The sequence below is a fragment of the Heterocephalus glaber genome, unplaced genomic scaffold, assembly GCF_053883595.1.
Source record: "Heterocephalus glaber isolate CG9 unplaced genomic scaffold, H.glaber_assembly_v1.0 deba00001553, whole genome shotgun sequence".
In the NCBI taxonomy this organism is placed as follows: domain Eukaryota; kingdom Metazoa; phylum Chordata; class Mammalia; order Rodentia; family Bathyergidae; genus Heterocephalus; species Heterocephalus glaber.
In genome coordinates this window covers 13,360,508-13,374,368 of record NW_028258344.1, presented here as the reverse complement: position 1 = coordinate 13,374,368, position 13,861 = coordinate 13,360,508, and the positions used below count along the sequence as shown (strand labels likewise).

The 13,861-nt window shown below is 33.9% G+C and overlaps 1 protein-coding gene across 6 annotated transcripts in view; it reads right to left on the bottom strand.

Annotated features, from left to right (window-relative positions):
• Positions 1-13,861, bottom strand: part of CUNH8orf34 (chromosome unknown C8orf34 homolog) — a 423,558-nt gene that overhangs the window by 50,167 nt on the left and 359,530 nt on the right. For all 6 annotated transcript variants that reach the window (XR_002393934.2, XM_087190433.1, XM_087190432.1 and 3 more), the window contains one exon: positions 4,207-4,254. Coding sequence is in view for 5 of the 6 variants with exons in the window: in XM_087190433.1 (XP_087046559.1) it covers positions 4,207-4,254 (48 nt within the window). In the remaining variant the exon portion in view is untranslated. The remainder of the gene's footprint in view (positions 1-4,206; positions 4,255-13,861) is intronic.

The following is a 13,861-nucleotide window of genomic DNA, read 5'->3' as shown; positions in this document are numbered from 1 at the left end:
GATCTGGGAAAAGGAAAAGAGAGGAAGTAATAAGGTAATTAAAAAAAAAAAACCATGGTAGATTGTAAAGAAACATTCCAAATAAATTCAAACTTCTTACATAAATTTACATGACAAATTTGCTATAGCACACTACACTATTCATAGGGACTAAACTCCATCTTATTTTGTAATGTAACTCATTCTATTTGATAGCTTTTCTTTCCAAGGAACTATGGTGCAAAGCTGCAGAAGACTTTAAAAATTACAGAAGATTATTGGGAGTAGTCAATGAAAAACAAGTCATTGCCTAGCATACTCTTCCAGTTACCAGATTCTACAGTAGCTCCAGATCTTTCACTGATGCTAGGTATTTTACATGTATTTAATTTGTAGAAAATTATAAAAATGCAAATGACTCTTGTCTGTATAAATACAAATTCCATACATTGGAATGTGATTATCATCATATGATTATTCCATTTTGCCAACTTTTGCATGTATTTATAAAATAATTTCAGCATCCCTCATCTGTGTGTATTTGAATTCTCCTTTGAACAATTTATAACGTCTTATTTGTTCCCTTATTAATTTCTCAGCTTTATAAATTTTTGACATATTCACTGCATTTCTATATGAAAGCTACAATTCTAACTTTTTAAAATTATTTTATAACTATTCTTAATGATTATTGTCTATTCCTAATGAATTTCAATGACCATATAGGCTTTTCCTGAAGAAAAAAATCTTGTTTCCTATGTAGAATAAAATTTCAACAGTAAATAAAAGTTATTTTAATTGTTTAAAAAGTAAATCTCTATCAAGAATAAAAAGTAATTTATCTTTCTATCTACTCCAGATGACAATATCATGTACTCTCCATCAGGAATACAACTGGAATTTCATTGCATTAGGATCACAGAATACAACACAAGAGGAATAAGACAGGCAGGCCAGAACTGGCATAAGAAATGATTCCGAGGTACTCTTTTGCATAAAACTGATCCCCTTTCCGGTTCAGATGGTATAGCTGGCAAGATCTACCTCAACAGATATGAAAAGGGCTCCCTTGCTCTCTGTGTTGCTGTTCCCGTCTGACATCCTTAGAGATTGTGAAGCTGTCACTTAGCACCTTGAGTTCACACTCCCATGTGTGTGTTCTGTCCTTCACCAACTAACTTTTTGAAGCTGTGAGGGACTTCTTTATACTGCTTTCTAAAAAGCTTAAAAAATCATTGACTTCAATCTTTACTTCTTTATAGTTTCTCAACCATTTAAATTGATAATACTTATCTGATGCATGTATATTTATATTACATTATATCTTGTTAATGATTAGGGGATTTTAAACCAGTGAGATATATTGATTCCCAATTTTTCATATGGACCAATGTGACATTTTAAACAGATTAGCTTCTCTACAAAAGGTATGACAATCAAGATTTGGAAGTACTTGAATTTTATAAGTTGTTTTCTGTTCTATATATTTTATCAAGGAACATTAATAATGCTATTCTAAAAGCTAAAACTTCTATGATACAAAATTATTTTTATCTTGAGTTATCAAGTGGCTTATACATAAAGAGGATAGAACTTTTAAAATTTTACTTAGAGCTATTTTGAGGATTAGAGAAAGCAAACTATTTAAGATATCTCTTTTTTATTTAATCAAATATATAAATACTAGTCTTAAAAAACAAAACATTAGAAAATATAGAATAAAACTTACATTTTAACCTTACTTTTAAGGGAGACTATATTGTTTCTCCAGTTTTAATTTACTTCTAAACAAAATTGTCTAATGTCATGTGGCTATGATTCTGTCTTATTATAAGACTACATGAAAAAAACCTCAGAGATGGTTAACTACAGAGTTGTTTAAACTTTAGTAAGAAATGTTAAATATATAAAAAATGTAAACACTATTGTTTATTTCAGTTTTAGTGTATACTAAATAAAAGGAAATGTTTGCTAGTAGTTTTAACTTCAATGCTTCTGACATTTACAAATATTGTTCTTTATTGTTTACTGACCCAAACATGAAAAAAAGGGCAAAAGTGAAATAAAATAATAAGTGAGAAAAAAATAGTGTAATTTTGATTCATATTCTAAATATGTTTGTTCTCAATGAAGAAGAGTTTGAATGTATACTTTCTAAGCATCAAATGGATAAAAGTCTGCTAAAAAATTATTAATGGTAATAATTCACTAATCAAAGTCATACAGTTTTACTATAAATGATGATTATTTATTGGTTTAAGAAAGTTAATATATAAGTACCAATCAATAATAAATGAAAATACGATGTAATATTAAATCACAAAGGAAAGCAAGGTTTACATTGGGCAGTTCACAAATACTTGCAAAACTCAAACTGAAAATCTGTAATGAATATGACAAGCTAGAGGAATTTATTCCTCCAATAAACAAAATATAATATTATTGGGAGTTAGATGAGTAAAGAGAACTTGTCAATTTATTGACAAAGCTGTGTTCTTCACCAGTAGTTGACAAAATTTGGTGTTTTCCTGGATGTGTGCAGTTAGTGTCTAGAAATAATATTGGAAAGAACACTTTAAAGAAGTACTTTTCAGCACTCAGTTGTGTTTATGAATCACATGGAGCTCATGCTAGGATAAAGATTTTGATTCCTGTGGACTCAGAAAGTCCTGAGTTTTTATATTTCTTACAAATACTGACACTGTGGCCAGAGGACTATACTTTGAGGAGCAAGGCCTTCAAACATTTCCAATGAGAAGGCACAAATTCTCAACTTCTTGCCACATTCAGCATTTACAGTTATATACAATATGAACACATCCATTAAACATTAGTAATTACAGAGAAAGCAGGGAACTACAAAGATAGGAACTTCAGAATTAGAATAAGATTCATACTAATGTTTCTGTAGTGTCAGTACCTCAGTATCCTCCTCAGTTGGAACTAGACAGGTCACATCACAAAAGACATCAAAACACATTCTCGGAGGCTCACCAGCTTCAGCTCTACCAAAAAGTAGAGATTGCTAAACCAAACACTTAGGCAACCATCAAATCCCAAAGGGAGCTTCTGCTGGTGCCTACCTTGAAAATAGTGTCTTCCTGCTTTTGGGCAACATAAATTGTTTTTATGAGGTCTCCTTAATCTCTGCACCAAATTCACAGAATTGAAATTCAGTGTTTGTGTTTCCATTTCACAGGTGTTTTTCTCCATATACAAGTATTTTGACTTTTCCAACCTGAACTTAAACATCTATCTAGTTCTTTTCTATGCTTTTGTTACTTCTTCTCCATGTGTTTTGGCAAAGGTTCAGCCACTACTAAATAAGTATGTAAACCTGAAAAAACTGCTATGCACTCTAATTTTCCTGTCTAAGTGATACTTGGAGGCAAGTTAAAGTATTGGTACACTATTCTGAATAAATATATGTAGCATATTCAGGAGGCACAGGATGACTTTTGTCTGGAATAATTAGAGAAACAGATACTATCCCACTGAGAAGTAACATTCAAACCAAATATTTGGTACTGTTATGATATTATCACCAAGCTGTTTCCTGTCCCCTTCACCTGCAGCAGATTCACATGGCTCATTTAGTGACCACTGTAGTTTGGCTTCAGAGCAAGTCCTACGGCCTCTGTCCACTGGTTTTCCTGAGAATTCTCTTATATTTTGCCATTATTCCACAGTCAAATGACATAAAAGACCCTTTAATATCTTCAACAATAAGCTTAAGAATCTAAAGGGTTTTGCAAGAAAATTATACTATATATTTAAATTACTACAACAGCATTCTGCGTAACAGCTTGCCAAATAACAATTTGATGGGCATTTATCGCATGCATGAATGCCCACCAGGTATTAGCTTGTCCTTTAAATAAGAACAATGATTGTTTTTTTTCTTTTGTTCATGTCAATATAAAACATGTAGTTCTTTTTTTATTAGGCTATCAACAAATGCTTTGTGAATGAAAAGATATGTTAGTACCAAGTTCATGAAGTTTTACCTTGTTGATCAGGATGACTAAATTGATATAGTCATCTCTCATTTCTCTACCAATGAGAAACAAATGTTACTTTGGTGATATATTATTATTCTGGACATGACCAGTGAACATATATGGATTAGGAACCCTACAGGTAAGTGAAGAAAGCCCAAATTGAGTGTTCCGTCTTACATGATCCACTGATTTCAGGCTATGTTTACAAGGCCACCTTGAAACTCACTTCTTCAGTATAGTTTTTCAGTGATGATCCTCCACTGGAGACTTCTCCCTAGAAGGAAAGAGTAAGAGATGTTGAGAAAGTTAAGAGAAGGGGACAGAAAGGATGATCATGGAAGGTAATGAGGTCGAAGAGCTGTGCCCAACCCTCACCCTTCCCCAGCCTTCTCGGCTGACTTGTGATGTTATCAATTTGACAACTGAATATTCTGAAGGAGATTTTTTTTCAAGGCAGTAAGACATCTTTTCAGTGGATTTTAGTTCATGAAAACAAATAACCAGCTAGAATAGTAACTAAATCTCAGAGCAGAATTTTAAATTTAAAAATTCTCTTCGTAAGTGCTTAAAATTAGGAGAAGAAAAGCAGTCACTAGATCTGTATTCTATACATTTATGTGAGGATCTATCACCTGACTTAATAAATATTGTATGGAAAGAGAACACATCCTTAACTTTTAAATCCAGTCTTTACATTCAGTCTTTCTCACTTTACTAGCATTTAATTATTAAATTCTCTATTATTTGTGCCTTTTACAAGCACTTCATTGAGCACTCATAACCACTGAGATTGGAATCATTGTAATTTAAACACAGAATTAAACATGCATCTCAAATTTTCAAACAAATTGTCAGTTTGGACAAGTTTTATTTTTGTACTCCACAGCCAGAGACATTTGGAATAAATTGCCATATATCATGAAATGATAAATTCTAGGATACCATATGTGTTTAAAATGTAACTAAATAAAAGTGAATAAAGCTTACATTTGTTTCCACAGAATCTTTAACTTTTCAAGAACACTCACATATATTATCTCACTGTTTTTCCACTACAATTCGAGGGTATGACATCCTCAGGCCAATTTGATATGTAGAGACACTGAAGCCAGGAGGGATAGAGTAAAGTGATTAAAGTCAAGGAGCTAGGTAAAACATCAGTGGTACTGAATTACAGTCTGACAATCTTTTTACCTCACTGAAATGAAAAAAATATATAATAAAATATTAAATTTACTTTAACTGAAAAAAACTTTTGATATATCCTCTAACAGACTTGGAGGGAGAGAAGGCATCATGTCAAAACAAAAATTAAGCTACAGGTAAAATGTCAATATTCCTAAAACCTTGGAAAGCACAGGTCAAACCACAGAGATGGTAATATTTCTTTCCAAATCATGTTTTCTACTAGCAAAAAATCAATATGCTGCAGTTGAAATGCTTCCAAATGCTTCCAAACTTGGATGAAATATGGATAAAATGGGAAAAAATAGTGAAAGAGATAAGGCACTTCTATTTTCTTAAAGCATAAACTATTTGGAAAAAAAAATCAAATCTAAATAAGTCCCTTAAGCCATGAGGAATTTAACTCAAACTGCACAGAGAGGACCGGAAACTTGCTTCAGATACACTATCTCCCCTCATTTGAACAACTAGCCAGGAATTCTGCGTCTCTTCCAGTGTGGCTTTTGCATGTGACAGAACTGGTCCTTTGCATGCTAATAATCCCTTCTATTTTGATTTGGTTGCCAGGGGTAAGAGGACAAGGTAGCAAACAGCTTGGAGTTACAAATGTGCTCTCTGGGCAGCCAGCATGTGAAGCCTGCCTGGCAGGCCTCTGAACATAAGAGGGCAAACAGCAAGGCAGTGGAAAGCAGCTCCTAGCTGCTCACTGAACAGGGAGATTCATTTCCTGAGAGCTTGAGTGCAATAGTTCTTCCAATTTGTTTGGCCATTTGTGGTCTGCTACTAAGATCTGGTAGTGACTGAGAGTTTTCTTGATGATCAAATACTAATAGAACAGGTTTCTTGGCAGCCTTGCTTCTTTCCACAGTGCCAGGTCTTTTGAATATTTACACCAGTGGAAAAGAGTATGAAAGTTGTTGATACTAAGACGAAATCCTTCTTACCTATCAGATTGACAAAACTAGAGTCAGGAAGTTATGAAGAGGGAGGACTTCTGCCTAACTTTCTTAAGACTGACTAAAGGCTGAGAAGAGATTTATCTTTTTATACACACCCTAAGATGTGCACACCTCTCATGTATGTATGCAGATTTGTGTAATTAAGTTTTTCTTTGACCTTTACAATTATAAAAATTCAGACAGAGCTGGGGATTTAGCTCAGTGGTTTCACTGCCTGCTGCACAAGCACAAGGACCTGAGTTCTATCCCTGGTGCCAAAAAAAATAAGAATTCAGACAACATGCTCTTCATAGAACTGGCACCAGCAACTGTTGCTTTCACCAATGAGCTGATGTCTACTCCTGTCTTGGTCCCCAAGACCAGTGAACTTTTTATCTAAGTAGATTACATAAATTTTTCTCTTTTGCCTTTAAAAACTTCCCATTGCCTAGCCTTCTTCAATACACCCATAACTTACTATGGCACATGTATTCCCATTACAATCCTCTGTCATTCTTAAGTATCATTATTCTTAGGAAAATCAGACTCTGATTATTATGTACAATGGTAGGAGAAACATACATAACATCATTTATTTCAGGAACCAGAATATGGCTGCAACTGTCATCCATAAATCATTGACCAGGTAGCAACAATGAACAAGGAACATAACCTAGGAAGAAAATACAAGGGAAATGACCATTTTGAAGAGAGGGCTAGAAATGCAGCACAAGGCTAATGGGACAAAGCAAAGAATAAGATGTCAGCATCTCATTCTTAGGGTCAAAAGAGATAACCTCAGTCACGAGGCTCAATCCAATATGTCTGGTTTAGGTTTCCCATTTCCAACATAGGACCACTGAAAGCCTGGGATTACCTCCTCCTCCCACTGGGGGCACTAATGAAATGAAATCCCTTTCAAAGCCCAAAGCTATCAATTTCAGTCCATCTTGACTTAATTTTAAAGAATTGACAATTTAAATATCAAGTCATTCTCACAACATAATATTTTGGTAATCACCTGGAAATGAATCAAAAATATCCAAATGCAATTTCCCTTGAAAAACAAATAGAGTAAAGGAGATACAAAAGAGGAAGAAGGGGGCGTGTGAAGGAGGAAAAGGACAGAAGACATGAAAACTATACCTTAAAAAATTTTTAAAAGGTATTTCCTGAAATATGCTTTCACTTATCATAAATTCCTAATATAATCATAGTTAAGATAAAAATGTTTTAAATGTGAATTAGAAAATATATTGTAAACTCAGAGAAAGTTGGAGAAGAAAGTTAACATGATTACTGCTGAACATATCAGATGGAGTGTTAGCTGTCAGAGAAGTTTCTTGTCATTTTCTTGGTTATTGTAGAGTTAAAGAAATAGTCTCAGTAAGATGGAATGTCATAGAGACAGAGGTAGAATTAGATCCACAAGCTCCTCAATACATTGCCATTTTTCACTGTTTCATGCCTCTCTTGTTTCAGTCAATTAAGTATTTTCTGTTCACCTCTTACTGATCCTTAGACAAAATACAAACAGACTGGCATTTTCCTGTACTGCACATTTATTGATAAACATATATCTATGATCTCAGGTCTTAATTTGCTTCCAAACTTTGCTGAAATGCTCTTTCTTTCTACCTTCTTCCAAATGAAAGTAAACAACAGTTCTAACACAGAGTACTTTTTAAGAAGTACTTGAGGTATTTGTCACCTGTACCAGGATAGGAGCTCAAAATGGCTGGCCAAGGCATTTCTGAAACCAAGGGACCCATAAATCTTCACCTACTGTTTCCTCTACAAGCATGTATCAAGCTCCTGTTGGGTGCCATGTACTGTGCTGGGTGTTGAGACAAAAGCTGAACAAAAACTAATCCCTACCATAAAAAGCTTACCTTGAGAAAACAGATTTACAAGTAATAAGAATACAGACCAAAACTTACTTTACACAAGTATGACCAAGGTGCCATGGGAAAACATAAGAGGAAAAGGTTAGATAGCTAGGTAGCTCAGTCAGTGGCACTAGAGAAACAGATATAATAAAAGATACACAAATTCTTGTAAGAATTTACAAGATTGGATTACAATGGCCACCCACAGAGTCAGATGTGGAAGAGTGCAGAAGGTAGGTCTGCCTACTGGAGACAGATGGATCCCATCAAAGGTCTGGAGTTCACTGCAGTGTCCCATACAAGTCCGTATCAGGAGGACAATGGGTCTGCAATGGAAGGCTGAAGAGTCTATACCAGAAGGCTGAAAGATCTGTGTTAGAAGCTGGAGAGCCTGCACTGGAAGCCAAGAGATGACATCCAAGATGAAGGCAAAGAGTGGGGCTCCTCCGAAAACATAGAAGTAGATTTGTCCTTCTTCATTTCCCCTTTATACCACCCAGGTGACAAGCTGCCCTAGGGTGGGTCCTCCACACCCTAGAGTATGGAATTGCTGAGTCAATTTAGTTGAGCTTCTCTTACTCAAGTTGACACCATCAACCATCACAGTAGCCTTTCATTTAGTTAACAGGCACATACTGACAGTTCTCGTGCGTTGAAAACTGGTGTACCGTGCACAAATATGATGAAGAAAAGTGCAGAGAGTAGCATTTGAGGAAAATTATTTTCAAACTTAGTTGTAGAAAAATAACCTGATGGAAGAGTTGAATAAGGACAAAGACTCATACCAGAGAAAAGGGGAAATTTTGTGCAAGGCTTCAGGCACCACAGAGCAAATATTTGAGACTGTAAGAATTATAAGGAAGAGCACCAATCATACTATGCACTGAAATATGTACTATATTTTCAGATGCAGAAAGATCACCACTCTGTGTTACTTCTTAATTTCATACTGTGAGTTTCCATAAGTAGCGGCTAACATAGTAGCTATATGTTGTGCTTTTCTAACTGCACTATTATACAAGGTGATTGAATTTATAACAGACAACGAAGAGACGGAAATTCAACTTCAGAACTGGACAAATTGTGCAGGTGGTAACTACTATGGTATTGAAGTCAAAGAGAACATGCAATGATATTGATATCTATTCCCAGCTGGGAGAAATAGAGTGTATGATTGTGGAAATTTAGAAATTTCTGGAAAGCTCAGAAGTCTCTGAAATCATTAATGCATTCAAGAAATTAAAAATTATGTTTGTTTTCAAACCCACATAAATCGTTTCATATTTCATTTTTTGCAATGTCTTCTCATATCAAATTTAAAGATGTTTTTGAAAATTTGTCCCTGACTTTATAGACAAACACCATAAAAGTGCAGACTATCTTTCTCTGAAAGTGACCTCATGAGTCACAGAGAAGATAGTTGTTTTAGCTTTGCTGAAAACCATAAAGCAGGGGCATTGTAGGATGTCTTATGACTTACTCTGCTTTTAAAATCCACTGGTAAAGTGTTTGTACCACTAATCAGAAATTTCAGGTTTGATCAAATGTGTCCTTTCAGAAGGAACAAAAGATACTCTATCCTTATATGCATAACAAACTTTTAAATTAAAATGAAAACAACTTGCAGCTTTTCTTCCAAGCTTTTCATGCTAAGCTAAATGGTAACTTTAGTGGTAATGTCCTTACCTTAAAGACTTTACTTAAAAGAATGAAAAAGAACAGAGGCAATAATGGAAATATTGACAATACTAAGTATGTTACATTTTGGAGTGTTTAAAACATTGCAGCGTTCCTTCTTTTTTCTGCCCAAAACATAAATCTTTTTATTCTTCACTTTTTTGCAGTCTTAATTTTTTAAAAAGTGGAAAAGAAAACAGTAATAAGAAGCCTCATGTTCGGGGAAAGTGGTTATTTTAATCAGTAGACACTGGACAAGAGAAGATGTGAATGTAAAAATAGATAGGTGGTGTTAATGATTATTAAGAGGGATGGCTTATAGACTGAAGTGTATGTTATTGGCGAATTAGATTAGATAGATCCACTTAACATTGAACTACTCATTGTACCAGCCCTGTACCTTTTCTGGTATAGATTGATTAATTTATTATGTCAAAACTAGTATTATTTCACTATTATCATAAAGAAAAAATAGTATTCATTCATTTTTTTTGAAATGTCAATATGCCAACACAACAAATTATCAGTCTTGAGATCTTGAAGAGTCATAACTTTTCTTCTAAAGCTGAGTTTCCTCATTGCTGATGTTCAGACAATAGAATCACACTGTTGTTTTCATATGACATAATAGACTTGAAAGAGTGGTGAAAACTTCAGATTAAGTAACTTTAAAGTACACTATTATTATTTTATAAGTGTATATGTCTTCATGATTTACCCATAAAATGATTTTCCTTCTTCCTGCCTTGCTAAATTATGTACAGCTCTATGAATTTGCCAGATTCCTGCTCCCATCCCAGATCCTGCCTTCTCTTTGGTAGCTTCTTTCGCCTCCAGCCTACTTCAAGTCAGGAAGCCATGCCTGGCCCCCTCACCCAAATCTTATTGTGGTACCTTGATTTGTGCAAGTCTTTATCAAAGCACTACAATATCATTTTATTTTAATGTTGGTCCCACCGTCTGTCTTTTCTACCAAACTGAAAGTTGTTAGAGTATACACACATAGACAAAAACAATTTTTATTAATTTTTGCTTCCCAAGCCCTGGTACAAGTTCTGGCAATACAGATTTTTAAAAATGCTTGAAAAGTGATTGTATTAATGAAGGAATGGACACAAACTATAGGTCTTAGCTGGCTCTGGATAAAGAGAGTTTCTGTAAGTCATAAAGATGGTAAGGAGTAGGATAAAAGAGTTGTCAATTTCAAATATCAGTGAATAAATATTGTTACTGAAAGTGTAGAAAACAATTCCTGATGATTTGGAATTCATAAGTAGCTCTGGAATAGAACTTTCCTTTAAAATATGAAAAATATGTATTAATACATATTTTTTCTTTGTGAAAATTTGCTACTATGGATGTTTATTTTCACATTACTGAAAACAAAAGTATTCAAAAATGGTTTCTATATAAGAAGAGACAGAACTCAGGAAAGAATTACAGGTTTTTCAAAAATTTTGGAAATGAAGACTAAGAAGAAATAATGATGCTTTAAGAGAACTAGTAAGTAACAAGAGGCAATGTTGAAAAAATAAAAAAGAAACTAATTTTCCTGCCTCCTGCTTTGTCAAGTTATGTACAGCTCTATGAACTTGCCAGATTCCTGCCATTTCTAAAAATGGATTTTAGGGGAAATGATAAATGTCAAAAATATAGAAAATCAAATGTATGGAGAACCTGAAGCAAAGCACTTAAACAAACAGGAGGGATGAGAATATATGAAAAAAATTACAACTCAAAAACACTTTTTTAGGCCGGGAGTGGTGGCACACACCTGTGATCCTAGCACTCGGTAGGATGAGACAGGAGTATTGCAGTGAGTTTCAGGCCAGCTTGGTTTACATAGTGAGTTCAAGGCTGGCCTGAACTACTGAATTACATATTGAGACCCTGTCTCAAAAAAAAAAAAAAAAGGATTAATTGTAATAAAAAACAATCAATGCAGCAAGAACCTATAGATCAAAAGACCCTTATTAAATGAATATCCAATTTTCAAAAGTTGACAAGGTTAAGTACAGTGTCAAGGGATGCAGAGTTAGGCAAATGAAACTGCTTTTTAAATGTAATTGATTATTATAAAATTCAGACTAGTTTTCATTTGTGGTGGGAGGCAGAGGTTGTGACTGGAGCGTTACATACTAAGGGAACGTCTCAGTTACAATATTTGCGTTGTTATATCCCTTGACCTGGGTAATGTACTCATTCTATTAAATAAGTAAGCCATAGATTTGATTTGATTTGATTTTCTTTGTGTTTAATTTTGCAATAAGAACGTGTTTTAAAATAAATAGATATCCACTTCTAATATTAAACTATATATTATAGGCATAATTGTAAGGTCCAGGTGAAACTCTTAAAAAGTTAGAGAGGTTATAATACTCCATTTGTTGGTAGCTATGTCTCCATGGCCGCTTATTTAATCCCTCTTGATCCAAATCTCTTATTCCATGTAAAGTGGTCATTATTGGTCATATATCTAGCCAAAGAGTTTAAGAACACTTATATGTTCTGATTTAATTTTATGCTAATCTAATTATGAAACTGACCTCATAAAATTCAGTTGGCAATTTTGATTTTTACCTTTTGAAATAATTAAACTTTTAAATTATGTTCCATTAAGCTCTTTTTAAAAATCAATACATGCCATTTTGGAATCTGTAAAGTACCTGGATAAATTCTCCAAGGTCAGTGAACATGAATATGAGTCTCATAATTTAAACCAAACATATAATGTATTCTTTTAAAATTAAATTAATCTGTGTCTTTGCAAAGTGACTAAGTGGGTAAAATGAGCAACTTCCTGAACTGTGACTCAGATGGGAACATGGAAGAAAGTTGATACCCAAGCACATGAAATGCCAAGAGGTTGTCTCTCTTGTATTCTCAGTCTGTGTTTCCTTAACATTAAAAAGTGACTGATTTTTCAGATAAGTAATGCTACTAGGCAGTTATCTATAGGGAATGTTTTTTTCTCTTAACACATGAATGGAAACAAATAATTTTCTGTTTATTTCCTTTAACATATGTCTCTGGGTATTTTTATGCAACAACAACAAAATAAGTTTCACATTTAATACATATTAATGAAAACTTTGTAAAAAATTTTTCATTGATTTGCAAACAAATATGAAACTTTTTTTCATTGATTTATAAACAAATGTGTGTCATATAATATAGGAATGCATTTAAAAGTCATAAGTTTTTTTTTTTTTTAATTCTTAACCCATTGACTAGCAAAAGGCTAACTTTTTATTTTGGGATTCCAAAAGTAGTCTGAAAAGAATGGTATCTATAAAATTAAGGTCCCAATTTAATAAACAAAATGCACAAATAAACAACATCTAGCCGATCACAAGCTTGGCACAGTGTCAGGACAAGAGTTGTGGCTTGCTGGGGGGAAATGGGTAGAAGAATAATCAGTTGCCTAAGAAAAAGCAGTCACCTCCAAATCCATAAGAGAAGTGACTTGGAGTGGGAAGACAGAGGAAGTCTTCAACTTACTCCAATTACTGTAATACAGTTAACAACTTTGAAGTTTTATCCACAGTTTTTAATATACTTTGAAGAGGAAATCTCTACACACATTATTTCTTTGGTTTAGTATATGTTTAACATGAGCTAATCAGACTAAGACTGGGCCTGGAATCTATGTACTGTCAGAAGGTGACAAAAGGGGTGATGTTCAGGAGAAATAAGAGAATAGGCTTTGGAGTCAAGCAAGTTGACTGTTCAAACTCCAATTCTGCCATTTATGCTCATGGCCATTGGGCAAATCACACAACTTCCCTGGGTCTTGATTTCCTCATCTATAAATGGTGATAACAGCATTTGGCTCAAGGATTACTGTGAGAATAAAATGAAGTAAGATCTATAAGACATGGAAGACAAGAAAAATACTCTGGCTGTCATCATTATCAACCAGTGTAAGGAATATTAATACTAATATTTAAGAAGTTTATAGTGAATGAAAGAGAAACAGAAGCTAGTACTACAAAATCTGTGAAAATTAGAGGTATGATTAATTCTTTAATAAGATAAAAGGAAGGTGATTTGATTGTGAGGAACTCACGTGTCACATACTATTTCTTAATTTATTCTTTTTTCTGTATCACCTTCACTTGAAGAGTTTTGTTTTTGTTTTTTTGTACTGAGGATTGAACCCAGGGCCTTCATAATGAGATACATCTGCATA